The 13887-nt window shown below is 36.9% G+C and overlaps 2 protein-coding genes and 1 long non-coding RNA gene across 3 annotated transcripts; 1 reads left to right on the top strand and 2 right to left on the bottom strand.

Annotated features, from left to right (window-relative positions):
- Nucleotides 1–18: 18 nt before the first annotated feature.
- LOC136825943 (glucoside xylosyltransferase 1-like) lies at nt 19–2998 on the bottom strand. The gene is made up of 3 exons (XM_067082805.1): nt 2823–2998; nt 1973–2134; nt 19–1516 (listed from the first exon to the last, which is right to left on the bottom strand). The coding sequence occupies exons 1-3, from the start codon at nt 2955–2957 to the stop codon at nt 1349–1351; spliced, it is 465 nt and encodes a 154-aa protein (XP_066938906.1). The 5' UTR covers nt 2958–2998; the 3' UTR covers nt 19–1348.
- Nucleotides 2999–3338: 340 nt separating this feature from the next.
- Nucleotides 3339–6037, bottom strand: LOC136825942 (glucoside xylosyltransferase 1-like). The gene is made up of 4 exons (XM_067082804.1): nt 5896–6037; nt 5178–5321; nt 4899–4971; nt 3339–4069 (listed from the first exon to the last, which is right to left on the bottom strand). The coding sequence occupies exons 1-4, from the start codon at nt 6032–6034 to the stop codon at nt 3721–3723; spliced, it is 705 nt and encodes a 234-aa protein (XP_066938905.1). The 5' UTR covers nt 6035–6037; the 3' UTR covers nt 3339–3720.
- Nucleotides 6038–10246: 4209 nt separating this feature from the next.
- On the top strand, nt 10247–12620 carry LOC136825941 (uncharacterized). The gene is made up of 2 exons (XR_010849487.1): nt 10247–10418; nt 11923–12620. It is a non-coding gene; the product is annotated as an uncharacterized lncRNA (long non-coding RNA).
- The last annotated feature ends 1267 nt before the right edge of the window (nt 12621–13887 follow it).

Here is a 13887-nt window from a genome sequence, read left to right as displayed (position 1 = left end):
TATTCAAACCATAAACACTGGAAGTAGACATAAAGCACACACAAAGGATATTCTGAGATATTCATAATACTTTTTTCATTTAGGTACACATATGAGTTGCATACTCATGTTGCGAATGCTTTATGCAACTTTGCATGCATGTAACTGTGGCCTTTGTCTGTGTGTTCATTGCTTGTGTGTTTTTGAATTTGTATATTGTGTTTACTGTGCTGAAATCTCAACGAGTTTGTGCCCAATACCTCAAATTCAATAAGACGTGTTGTCAGACATAATAATGATTGCCCGGAATCTTTAACAATAGGCCAAATATTCAAGATCAGCAACAGCATGTTAATCCCGTCTCCAGATAAAACCATACTCGAGAGAGGAAAAAAGACATAGCAAATACTGAATTTTTATAAACTAATGTTGCAGTCAAATTCATGATTAGCTTCCCAAATAAATCACTCATTTTATGTCGTGTCTACTGAATTTTAAAAATGCATGCTCATAACCTAGGTATTTTGTGGGCATTTTCAGTAATTGTAATGTATTGTAACAATTTCAAATTGCAGTATATTATAATTTTGTAGTTTTAATCACCGTATCTTATAGGACTGAACTCTGTAGAGGTAGGTCGTGGTAGAGGGGTGGTGCTGTCAGTGCTCCTCGCGCGGTGCATTTTAGGCATTACTTTGCAACGTCCCTTCGGCCCCTAGCTGCAACCCCTTTCATTCCTTTTATTGTACCTCCGTTCATGTTCTCTTCCTTTTTATCTTACCCTCCTCCCTCTCCTAACAATTGTTTCTTAGTGCAGCTGTGAGGTTTTCCTCCTGTTACACCTTTCAAGCATTTTTACTCTGGAGGTCCCAGTTCTTGGCCTTTGGTTTAAATTGAATATTATATTCCTATAGGACTGAACTGTTGAGAGTTACTGAACAGTGTAGATTTGAGATTTCCCGCAGTCTATATGCCTGGTTTGTACCAAAAAAAAAAGTGTTCTTTTGTACTGAGATTGTATTCATTGTCAGCTGATTCGTTTGAAGAAAATGCAACTGATCAACATCTAAGGCTCTAGGCACGGTGACAGGAGGAGATTTAACTGAAAGCAACATTTCCTTCTTCTTCAGAATTGCAACAGTTTGCAACTATTCATTCTTATGGGAGACAAGCAACAAAAACAAAGTACCTAACCACAAGTTACGCAACGGGTTTACAAAAAAAAAAAAAAAATAGATAAATCGACTGAAATGCAGGACCCATTTATAAGTAAACAATGAAAGCACTCAGCTATCATACAGATAAATCCAATTAGTGATGCAACAAAGAAGTTTCGTTAAGTATACGAGACAAGCATCTATCCATTTCACTAGTCGGCCAGAACTGCTAGCGATTTTGTGAGCATGTACTCCATGGTACTTAATTCGTTGCACCAGAATTCAGAAGGTTTGTCCCTCCGAATTCGCCTTGTGATATCTTTAAGGAGACCCGATAGTCCCGATCCAACCCTGTGGCGTAGCCAGGCTTCGAAAACCGCCTGAAATAAACAAAAGTATCATTATGACTTTGTGTGATGTATAGTCACATGCCAACTCGAAAGCTTTCTCTGTTTTGTGCAAGAAATGAATGCGTATAAGGTAACAGTGCACGAGACTAGCAAATGAGTATTTAGGTCCAGTTCATAGTCGTTTCTTTATTGTGGGATCAGCAAAGCACCTCTATAAGCATACTATTTGATGGGCATTATATATATATATATAGTGTGTGTGTGTGTATGGCAGAGTGTAACCGTAGCGGACGAGAGTAAGGTGTAGGGAGAAAGGCACTAGGAATTCAGCCAAAGGAGAAGCATCAGAAAAGAATGTTTCATCACTGGGCAGCCGAAAGGGTCCATAAAATTTGAAGATAAGTGCAAAAGTCGAACATTCTAAGGTTGAACGGACTGTAGTTTTGAGTGCATTATTCAATTACAGAAACCAAAAACTATCCTCACGTGGAATTTGGTATAATATTTGCTGCCGCCATAACGAGAGTGTATGCCGCTGAGGAGATATATGCCAGTCTCCTCCGCTTGCATGCAGCTGTTGAGTTCGTTCACGCACGTTCCAGTGTTGTAGTTCCACGTGCAGTTTAAATCGTAGTACAACTCGACGTTCTGGAGAGAAAAAAAAATAGATCCAAACAGTTCGTGATGTTTCTCTGGCAGTCTGGATAATTTAAAAATCAATATTATTATTATTATTATTATTATTATTATTATTATTATTATTATTATTATTATTATTATTATTATTATTATTATTATTATTATTATTATACAGCAGATGAACCCTATTCATATGGAATAAGCCCACCAAAGGGGCCATCGACTGGAAATTCAAACTTCCAAAGAAAATTATGGTGTTCATTAGGAAGACGTAAGAGAGAGATGTCAGTTATTAGAAAAATAAGTTAATAAATTAAATGAATAGATAAAAATGTATTAAAATGCAAGGAGTTTAGTATTAGGGTAGTAATGCATTACATCTTTGCTGAAACAATGTCTGATCCCCGACTGGGAGACAGCAGCTTCATCCTAAGGGATGAGGTAAGAAGATCTGAACTGCGGGGAAGTTTAATGGGATAATGAGGCGTCTGCTCCACAAATGATGTTTTCTTCCTTGATACAGGCGTGGCCTGAGTTGTTATGTATACTTATTCTCCATTTTGCAATTATTGAGTATTATCAGCAGAATATGTTGTTATTATTATTATTATTATTATTATTATTATTATTATTATTATTATTATTATTCCTCTGCACAACAATTTACAATGCAACATCAGGTGGTGCTGAGCGATACCTTGGCGAGAAGATAATTGATTATGCCATCGACGATCACCTTCCCGATGCGACGCTTTTTTCTGTTGTATATCTCCTGAACCAGGTTACTCCAGCCCGTGGGCAGCGCCCGAAGTCTCGTCATGTTCATGATCATTACCCCGGTGTTGATACCCCTGGGCAATGGGTGCTTGAGGCGACTCTGGTGAAAGAGACGCATACCTGCGTGAGAAATTGGGTCATTCCTACTTTATATGCACACAGTTTTTCCTTCATATATATACGAATGCAGAGAGAGGTATCGTGACAGCGACAATCGAGGTGATAGTTAAGATTGGTTGAATGTGCTCTTGCATGCACGCACACACAAACACACGCACACTTAAGAGAACGAAACAGGAACAGGTTTGTTTTCCTGTTCCTATATCGTTCTCTTAAGTGACTGAAGTTATTGTCTAGTTTATTTGGCATTTATTACATAAACTGGACGTGAAGGAATAGCTACCACCAAACCAGACAGGATAATCTTGCCAAAATAGTGTGACGGAAAGTTATGTGTTATTATCATAAGGCCACAGGAAAGCTTATTCAATCTCATAAGAATGGCTAGAAATATCGCCATAAATCATCAGTTATTATTATTATTATTATTATTATTATTATTATTATTATTATTATTATTATTATTATTATTATTATTATTATTATTATTATCAGAAGGTGAACCCTATTCATATGGAACAAGCCTACCACAGGGGCCACTGACTTGAAATTCAAGCTTCCAAAGAATGCTGCGGCGTCTATCAGAAAGAAGTAAGGGGAGCTAAAGAAAATACAGAAAGAAAAAAGAAAAAAAAAGGGGCTTAATTAATTAAAATAAGCAGTGATAAGAAACCCTCCCATTCTTTTGCAGCAACCACTCAAACGACACCCAAAGGAACCTCAGGGTTTTGGTAGATGTAGCCTCGAAGGGTCTGAGCCACTCCTATGGCGTGCGATCCGTTGAACTTGTGAACCTGGCTCAAGAGCTGCTCTGGAGGCCGCAGGAATATCGAGTCGGCCTTGAGGAGGACGGCTGAGTCGTCCTCGCTCAATATGTCAGGCAGGAAGAGGCCGACTGACCCGCAGAAGCTCAGCTCTTTCTTCTTGCGCGACGTCTCGACGCCGTGGCGTTCAAGGCGAATGCGTCGCTTGTACTTCTCGGGCCAGGCGTTCTGGATGGAGGTGATCTTGCGGAAGGCCTTCTTCGACCTCGTCAAGATGATGAATCTGGAGGAGGCGGGGCGATTTCAGTCAAAGAAGGATAAAAGGAGTCTAAAGGTGCGTCCACTCTACAGTAAAACTTGTCATAAACAAACATTATTATTATTATTATTATTATTATTATTATTATTATTATTATTATTATTATTATTATTATTATTATTATTATTATTATTATTATTCAGCAGATGGACCCTATTCATATGGAACAAGTCCACCAAAGGGGCCACTGACTTGAAATTCAAGCTTCCAGTTGAATATTATGGTGTTCGTTAAGAAGAAGTAAGACGAGGTAAAGTTCACCAACTTATCACATACATATCACCAGCAGGTTGAGAACAAGTCAGCCATCGAAAGTAAAGAAAGAACCTTGGCAAGTGCTGGATAGTTCATCCCCAGTTTGAAGAACTGGCGTAAGCCATTTTTTCCCCATTCTGAGAAAATGGGCTTCAAAGATTTTGATATTATTCAGAGCTTCTGAGGACACTGGTTTAAAAATGTGACAACATAGGGTATCAAAAACTGAGTTACTTTGGCTGGAAAAGTCAAAAACCTAAAACTGGTGACGCCAGTTTGTCAGAACAGACAAGAATTGTACAAAGCACTGGTTAGAAGTACCAATAAGCCGTTGTTGACTTGTCTTTCCCCTTGTTTGTGACGTGTCTGTGATAGGTTGATGATGCGCGCTGACTACATATTCCCACACAGCAGCGAGTACTACACAAGATGCAGGCAAACTGTATCTCAATTTCAAATTCCAAGGTCGTTCTACCTCAAGGGTATAGGCAAGATGTAGGTAAACTGTATCTCAATTTCAAACTCAAAGTCCGGTTACCTCAAGGTTCTAGTAGTTAAAGACGCAGCCGACTTCAAAAGCACTGTAACTTCAGTCAGATAATGTTTATTCTCTGGAAAGGATTAAAAAAAATGTCTTATACTCGTTTTGTAACATTATAGTGCAGGGATCTATTTCATCTTTGTTCCTAACACTTCAGCAACTTGAAGGACCTTCAGGCATCCTACGCTGATGTCCTTTCTGGTCGTGATAGGAGAAAGAGGTGATTTGCTATTATAAATTTTATCTTTCATTCAGCACGAAGAGAAAAAATCTTACTGGCGCAGATGACGAGGGCAATAGGTGGCAGAGGTTTTTCGGCAATCAGCGGCAGGCTCCTTTTAACAGGTGGCAAAGGGTTTTCGGCAATCAGCGGTAGACTCCTTTTAATGGCGACATTGTTGCTGTTCTTTTTGGAAATACCTGGAAATAAATATTGAATACGACACCACAGCAATGACATTTGGTCAAAGGGCGACACATTAAGAAAGTTGTACTTTTGTCAGCCCAGGCTTGTAACTATATCACCACATCAATGACATTTGGTCGAAAGGCGACACATTAAGAAACTCGTACTTTTGTGCAGCCTAGGCTCGTGAATATAATCACCACATCAATGCCATTTGGTCGAAAGGCGACACATTAAGAAACTTGTACTTTTGTGTAGCCTAGGTCTATGAATATGTCACAATAGCAATGAAATTGGTCAAAAGGCGATGCATTAAGAAACTTATACCTTTGTGTAGCCCTGGCCTGTAGCAAGTAAGTGATTTTACATCCTAGCGTTACAAAGATTAAGTGATCAAATGAACATTTTAGACGCATTCCTGAGCAGTTACAGACAGTTGTTAGGAATCAGTTGCTGCTCCTTGTGACTGCTACAAATGTGACTCCTGATATTTTTAAATACTTTTTTTTTTCATTGAAATAACTATAAAACTTTTCTTCAACGAGCAAGGAATAGATCAGTAGAAAAAAAAAAAGACTTTCTCCCTACCCATTTCTGGTTCATTTTCCCCAACTGTGCCGTTCCTTGGTTTCCTGAGCTGTGGGGTCCTTGCGAAAAGGGAGAGCATGATCACTGCCACAGCCACTGCGATCGTTATGCTGTTCAAGATCTTCTTTACCGTGACCATCGTTTGCCTCTGAAAGGAAAACCGAGAAAGATTGGACGTCACGACAGTCCGTACTTTATGAGTTGCGGCATGTTCTCAATGCCGCTTGTCCTTAATAGACTCCACATTGTTTCTTTATGTGTTTTGTCACAGTTTATAAGTTTATATATATATATATATATATATATATATATATATATATATATATATATATATATATATATATATATATATATATATAAATAAATACTTTATCAACAGCTGAGGCTTGGCAATATTATGCCTTTCCAATTATGTTAATCGATTCGAGTAGGCATAATTATCACTAATCATCCATATGCATAACAGGCCGAAATCCATGTCAGTATCAATTATAAAAAGAGAGTTTTAATTTTCTGGAAAATGTTAGCAGATGTTGAATGTTGTATGCTTAATGGGTCATGATCAGAATTGAACCTCACTGGCGTAATACAATTTAATAAGTCTTGGGGGCTGACTGACACGTGATCTTCTCAGATACGTTTGCAGCGATGTTTTTGTTACTGAACCTTTACGAGGAAAATCACTCGTTGATCTTTTTTTATATATATTTTTCGATCATTAGCTTTGTATTTAGGGGTATGTATATGCCTCACATACTCGTTCATTTTGCTTCCAAACGCTTTACAATAGTTCTATAACAAATACTTGGTCCACAAACATCCCACTTCCTTTACTAAAACGCACACTGTTCTTCCTCTATCGACCCTTCTTACTCTCTCAGATATACAATAATACTACCTTATAGCATCCTTTTGTATATTAATTCTTGTTATGCTCCCGTAATTCTCACAGATGTCCCCGTTTTCTTTACGTTCATAAAATGAAACAATTATTCCATCATCTTACGAATCACTTTCAATTCCGAGGTTCTGTCCTGAAGTCCTTTTGTTCATCAGCCCTCCTCCTCCTCCTTCTTCTTCTTCTTCTTCTTCTTCTTCTTCTTCTTCTTCTTCTTCTTCTTCTTCTTCTTCTTCTTCTTCTTCTTCCAAGAATTTCGCTCGACTTCATCTTGACCACTCGATCTAAATCCATCTTTCAGTACTGCCCCAAAATGGAAAACTGCAGTTTATGCAAAATTTTCAAAACTGAGACATGCCACCTATTGGGTTCGTGAAACGCTAATGCACAATTTACTGCAGTTTCAGAATGATTCTTCTTCAATGCTTTCCACGAGTATTTATAGGGTCCTGTTTGCAGTATCTGCAAAATCAGCATTTTTGCAGGTATTGCAGTCTTCCATTTAGGTCAGAGTACACCTGTGCGTCACTCAGCGACGTTCCAAATGATCGATCTCCTCTTTACGTTCATTAAAAAAAAGAATCCCATAATTTCCTCATGTCATCACATTCTTCCTTTCTACTCTTCTTTATTACAGACTGTCTGTGGTCACTATAACGTTTTCTCTTGCCATGTATAAATATGTATATGTATATACACATAAAATCTACCCGTCACCCTTCGCCAGATGCGTATGTAATTGTAGCCACCAAAATGCCCTCTTAACTTTTCGAATTCTTCGTATTTTTGGATATAATTTCCGCCTAAAAGCCTCAGATCAAAATAGAAGAATATGAAGTAATTCTATTGTCTATTCTGAGCTCTGGATTTGGGTTCGAATCCTGCTACGGACATCAGAAGGACTTCATATTCTTGCTTTTGGATCTTAGGCTTTGTAGTGAAAAACGTATTCAGGAAGTAGATATATATATATATATATATATATATATATATATATATATATATATATATATATATATATATATATATATATATATATATATACAGAGAGAGAGAGAGAGAGAGAGAGAGAGAGAGAGAGAGAGAGAGAGAGTGGCAGTTATACAGAAAAAGTGTGAAGAATTCGAGAGGTTAAGAGGGTATTTCGGTTATTACAAACAAACAAACACACACATATATATATACATACACATATTATGTATGCATATATATATATATATATATATATATATATATATATATATATATATATATATATAGAGAGAGAGAGAGAGAGAGAGAGAGAGAGAGAGAGAGAGAGAGAGAGAGAGAGAGAGAGAATCAATACTATAAACCAGATGTCTCCCACACACGTTCGTAGCACTGAATCGCCCCACCTCCCAACGAGAACTACTAAGCCTTTTCTCGATATAATTTCGGCCGCGGCCCTCCTGGTTTTCTATTATCATACGTAATGCGTTAATGACGCGTGATATTACGGAGCTGAAACCAGAGACCCTTAATTATCCCTTCGGAAACCTGCGAATAGCGATCTAGAGCGAGTCTCGGATCGATCGTTCAATGCTAAGATTCCTCGCGCCGTTGGACTGTGGACAGCCTCCTGGGGGTGTCGCGCAATTCGTTGCTACCCTAATGCAGTTCTTCCATTTTAATATTCTACTCACATTTTTACTTATTTACTTATTAGTTTGTTAATTTATCCGTTTTTTCTAGTGACTGATATCTCGTCTTTCTGTATTTCTCGTTACCTAGTTACTTCTTTCGAATGAACTACATATTCTTTGGAAGCCTGAGAATTTCAGGTCAGTGACCCCTTTGGTGGGATTGTCCCGCATGAATAGGGTTCATCTCCTGAATAATAGTAATAATAATAATAATAACAATAATAATAATAGTAATAATAATAATAATAATGATAATAATAAAGTTTTCTTGTCTAATTTTTACGATTACGTAGATACAGATCTTTTTCAGGTCATCAGACCAAACTTTCAGGAATCAAGATTACGTAGATAATCATTTTGTGAGTATAGTTTTTTTTTTTTAAATATAACTGCTCATCTCTCTCTCTCTCTCTCTCTCTCTCTCTCTCTCTCTCTCTCTCTCTCTCTCTATATATATATATATATATATATATATATATATATATATATATATATATATATATATATATATACATATGTAAATTATATATACATATATATATTTATATATATATATATATATATATATATATATATATATATATATATATATATATATATATATATATATATATATATATATATATATATATATATATATATATATATATATATATATATATATATATATATATATATATACATATTCACATTCACATTCAACTCCACATGCACTTGTGACAGATGAACAAGATGATGAGGTTAAAAAAAAAAACACGTGTGATGACATTATAGCTTCGAAAATGATGGGCCAAGTAAACGAACGACAGGTAATTATAACAAGACCCCCAAATGGCAAGAACACCTGCTGTAGCCTAGGTCGGTGTCGTTGGCGAAAATTACTTATGATTTTTACAACTTTCACCAGATAAATAAATTTCGCAGGGTGGTGATTATTTAGTCTGACACACCTGTCCTCATAATTGGGTTTCTCAGTCCCAACTGGGAGCAGGCTCTGTAGCAAGTGATGTATACACAATATGTATATACAGTATATATGTATATATATATATACATACATATGAATAAAGACAAAATCCACGAAGGAAAGAGAAACAAAGAGTACTGCAAGGCCTTTCGACTTAGGGTCCTTTATTTAGTAGACTGAAGAAATATAAAAATAAGTTCACGAAGAAAGCCCGTATATTTATAACAAGCTTCCTTTGTAAACTCATTTTTATATTTCTTCAGTCTGCTAAGTAAAGGACCACAAGTCGAAAGGCCTTGCAGCACTCCATTGTTCCTCATTCCCTTCGTGGATTTTGTCTTTATTTATATATTCATCACGTTCCATATTTTCGTGATTCACTTATACATAGATACACACACACACATATATGTATATGTATATATATATATATATATATATATATATATATATATATATATATATATATATATATATATATATACATACATACATACATACATACATACATACATACATACATACATACATACATACATACATACATACATACTGTGGAGGCGACATTGAGAGCCTCAAGCGTTTGTGGACTTGGATGATATTTTCTGAGTGCCCAGAGACTAATAAGAGATAAATCTTAAGTCTAAGTTTCAAACTTATAAAAGTTACAAAGTCCTTCATTACTATAGACTCGGCCATTTACGGCTGCCCACATAATACAAGGTGGAAGAAAGCTTATATAAGAACTGCAAAAACAGAATAAAGTAATTTTAGGGAAACATATTTTTCATTTTAAACCAAAACGTTTTACAGAGCTGCTGAAGGAAACTAAAAACAGGAAAGAATTTATAATAAAAGAGTTATGATTTCACAGAGACAAAAGACTTGAACAAACACAAAGGAGGAATAAAAGGAGCAAGGTAGGAGGAGGAGCCGTTTCAAAGGATAATTCCGCCTAATACTACTACTAGTAATCTGAGCCGGCGTTCCTTAGGTGAGAATCTCATTTTCCTTTATTATTATCATAATTATTCTTCTTATTCTTATTTAATTGCACTTCAAGCATATTTCGTTGATGATTTTGTAATATTACAAATAATCTTAACCAATAATCTTAGTGAATTAAAATGAAATAACGCCATTTATACCATCCAGTCAGTAAGGTCGTTCAGAGGACCTCGATTGCATGAGCCTTGTTTACCCTGACCGAGATATAAGTGAATATTAGTGATTTTGAGTATGCGTTATTTGCTGTAATTATAATGTAAATAACGGTTGTCTTTTATCATTTAAAGGTTAAATAAAGCTTAAATAAGGGTTAAATAAGGCCGAAATGAGTTGTGGCCGGCTCACGGCAAGATTCCATGTTTAGATTTCAATATATACTACGTATATTTTAAAGCCATATTTAGCCTTTGATGGCTAAAATGACCTTAAATTAACCGTTGCTTACCATATTTTGTTAAAATATGGCTTATGTAAGGCTTAAATAAGGGTTAAATAAGGCCGAAGTCTACAAGAGTTGTGGCTGACCCCTTTCGGCATTCCTGCATGTTTATCTATGTGTATATATGTGTATTTTAAAGCCTTAGTTTGCCTTTTATGACTTAAATTGCCTGTTTTGTTAAGTTTGGTTAAGTTTAACAGTTAGAATAATGTTAGTATAGTCAAACGGTTAGGCTATAGCACAAGGCTATAGGTCGTCAGGCTATGTAGCCTAACTGTCCCTAGAGTAAGGCTGACCTTCTTTAGGTGGCTTCAGATAATATAGTTACCTCTTATTGGACCCTAGTACTCACAAATGGTAGATTGGTGCACTACCACCGGGCCGTGGCGTTCCCTGGCGTTCCCTGACTGATATAGGCTAGCCTAGGGTAAGCTAGGTTAGGGAACTGCTGTAGATGGGGTAGGGGTCAGATGACTTGACCCCCCTTTAAAAGGCTATTCGGGCTTACAGCTTACTTTGGGGGTGCAAGGATAGAAGGGGGAAAGCCCCCCTCGGCCAGGTAAAGGCATGGCATCATAGGTTAGGTTAGAGGTTAAACAGGTTAGATACTTTTCCAAACCACATGATCCCTTTCTTTACATTGCAGGAGTCACAACTTATGCTAATTTTACGGGTCTGTGGGGTGAGAGACCTCCCCTCCCCTTGATAGGTCGCTGCTTGGCATCCTAGGTTGGGTGAAGGCAGGTCTGGTCAGGTCGTATTCCATCTGAAATGCTTGCTACAGTTTAGGGGCAATCTGGGCCATAGTTTGTGAGTTGAAAGCGCAGGGTAGGCTACTAATTCCCACCAACTGCCGACTGAGATATTTATCGTCTTTTGTCAATTGTTTTTTGGTGTTATTTTACTTTGGACTGTCGTTTTGATACCAGAGTTTTTATGTTGCGATCTTAGTCTCCTTAATGTTATTACTGTAATACCAAACTCGCTCTCAAATCTATCGCAAACTTACCGTTATCGAGATATTTAGTCCTGCTGTCTATTTTTGTTACAGACGATGAGTCGCTTCAAGTTCTACAGCCATTTTGATCCAAGCTTCAGTACACTCATGAAGACATTTAAGATACAGCTCAAGAACTTTCAACAGTTCAGTCAAGTAAAACAGAAAAAAAGTACTTCCTTGATATTATGCCACGTGTAACAAAGCACTTCTCTTTATTGCCAGAACCATAAATTCATCTAAAGCCTTTGATAAAGTAAACCCCATTCTTTGATAGAGAAAGAGCTGAGAAACGCCCCTCAGTAAAGCAGAATTGGCTATGTGGTCTATTACTGCAAATATATTTCGAAAAGATGAATCTTAGGGAGACATTCAGCTCCGGAATAGTCAGTTCATATCGTGAAATCAGTACTATGTCAATTATAGCCCCAGAAGTTTTGATTTGACAAATCAACACGGTACAGGTTAAGCTATTATATTAGAATCCTGAAATCATTATGAGCAACAAAAATAACAGCAAAATCAAAAAGTAATGAAACAGGGAATTAATAAGTAGGAATTGATTTTTCGTCTGGTTTGTAAAGCGTACTTGATACCTGAATGATGTCAAGTCTGATTTAGTTGGGGATAAATTTGTGGGTAGGTGCTGGATGAGTGTCAATAAATATAATGCAAATGTGATGATTTTGATAAAAGAAAATCTTAAAAATTTAAAGAAATCCGTTTTAGTCTCAAAATTGTCTGTGTGGAAACGAACTGGGCTGTATCAAATGGACTTCATGGGTGTACTGAAATGACTTCGAGGTGTGGGAGGAACCAGGAGCCTCTGGAGTAACTGGGAAAACTGATGTTAAGATGGAGAGCAAACCAGCCTTCAGGAGACGGCAGGAGTCGGTCACTGCAATTGGTAAGAGTATTCATATGGAACAAACCCACCAATGGGGCCATTAACTTGAAATTCTTTAAGCTTCCAAAGAATATTGAGGTGTTCATTAGAAAGAAGCAAGAGGAGGTACAGTAAAAGGAAATACGGGAAGAAGAGCCCTCACATTCTTTAACATCATAAGGTCTATGTTATGTTGATGCTATATAAAGGACCCACATAGTACTGTAATGTAATGTAGTGTACCTCTGTTGATGTATTTTAATCATTCGTGTAATGTATACAGTATTACATACAGGTAGGCATTGAGAAAATTGCCTTGCTACTGGTAGTTCTTTGTAGGGGTTTCTGTTGCAAGTGTAAAAGGTTCCAAGAATTCCTTTGGGACAGCTGCTGCTGTTCATTGGTACCTTCCGCTCTCCCATCGCACTGGCAAGTGGCTCCCTCCTGATTACAGTCTTTACACATCTGTCAGTAAAGTTCAATTATGTATTAATGAAACTGCTTGAATTAATCCTTCCTGCTTTGCACGTGTCATACACTGTATAGTCAGCATACTTGACCCTTCCACTATATCTGCATTTAGGGTTGCAATCCTAAAACATGAAGGATTAAGACGCACTTTTCTTTTATCATTTGTCAAGATAATTAACTCCCAGATACTACACTAGGTCTAATCCCTCTGCTGTGATTCAAGTTAGATTTAACTAAAACCAGACTAACGACTAATTTCTTGTTTCTCAGGTTCTCTGGGCTTTGCGAACAACTGATCTCGTCAGAGCCATGACAAGGCATCTTCAATTTTTTATTTTTCTACAACAATAATGTCAAGAGGCCACTTACTCCCTATTGGTAAGGAATGTGTACATCCCTTTTTTGACCTGATCAAAGATTAGGAAGCATATGGTTCGTACATTGTAACTGTGGATATGTGAATAATAAAAACTAATATACTTAGTTATTTGTGCATTAGTCTGGTTCTCAGTACAGTAATGGATTCCCATGTCTCATCAGAATAAAATCCCTTACTTTCCACAACCCTCTCCTGGGATTGCCATCAGTGACCTGCTTTGTTCTTTCATGAAGCATTTCTTCATTTTTACTCTTTGCAGCGACCTCAGGGTCCCAGCTGCAAC

The sequence above is a fragment of the Macrobrachium rosenbergii genome, chromosome 40 (genome assembly GCF_040412425.1).
Source record: "Macrobrachium rosenbergii isolate ZJJX-2024 chromosome 40, ASM4041242v1, whole genome shotgun sequence".
NCBI classification, from domain to species: Eukaryota; Metazoa; Arthropoda; class Malacostraca; order Decapoda; family Palaemonidae; genus Macrobrachium; species Macrobrachium rosenbergii.
The sequence above is the reverse complement of the archived record's forward strand: the minus strand, read 5'-3'. Positions and strand labels throughout refer to the sequence as shown.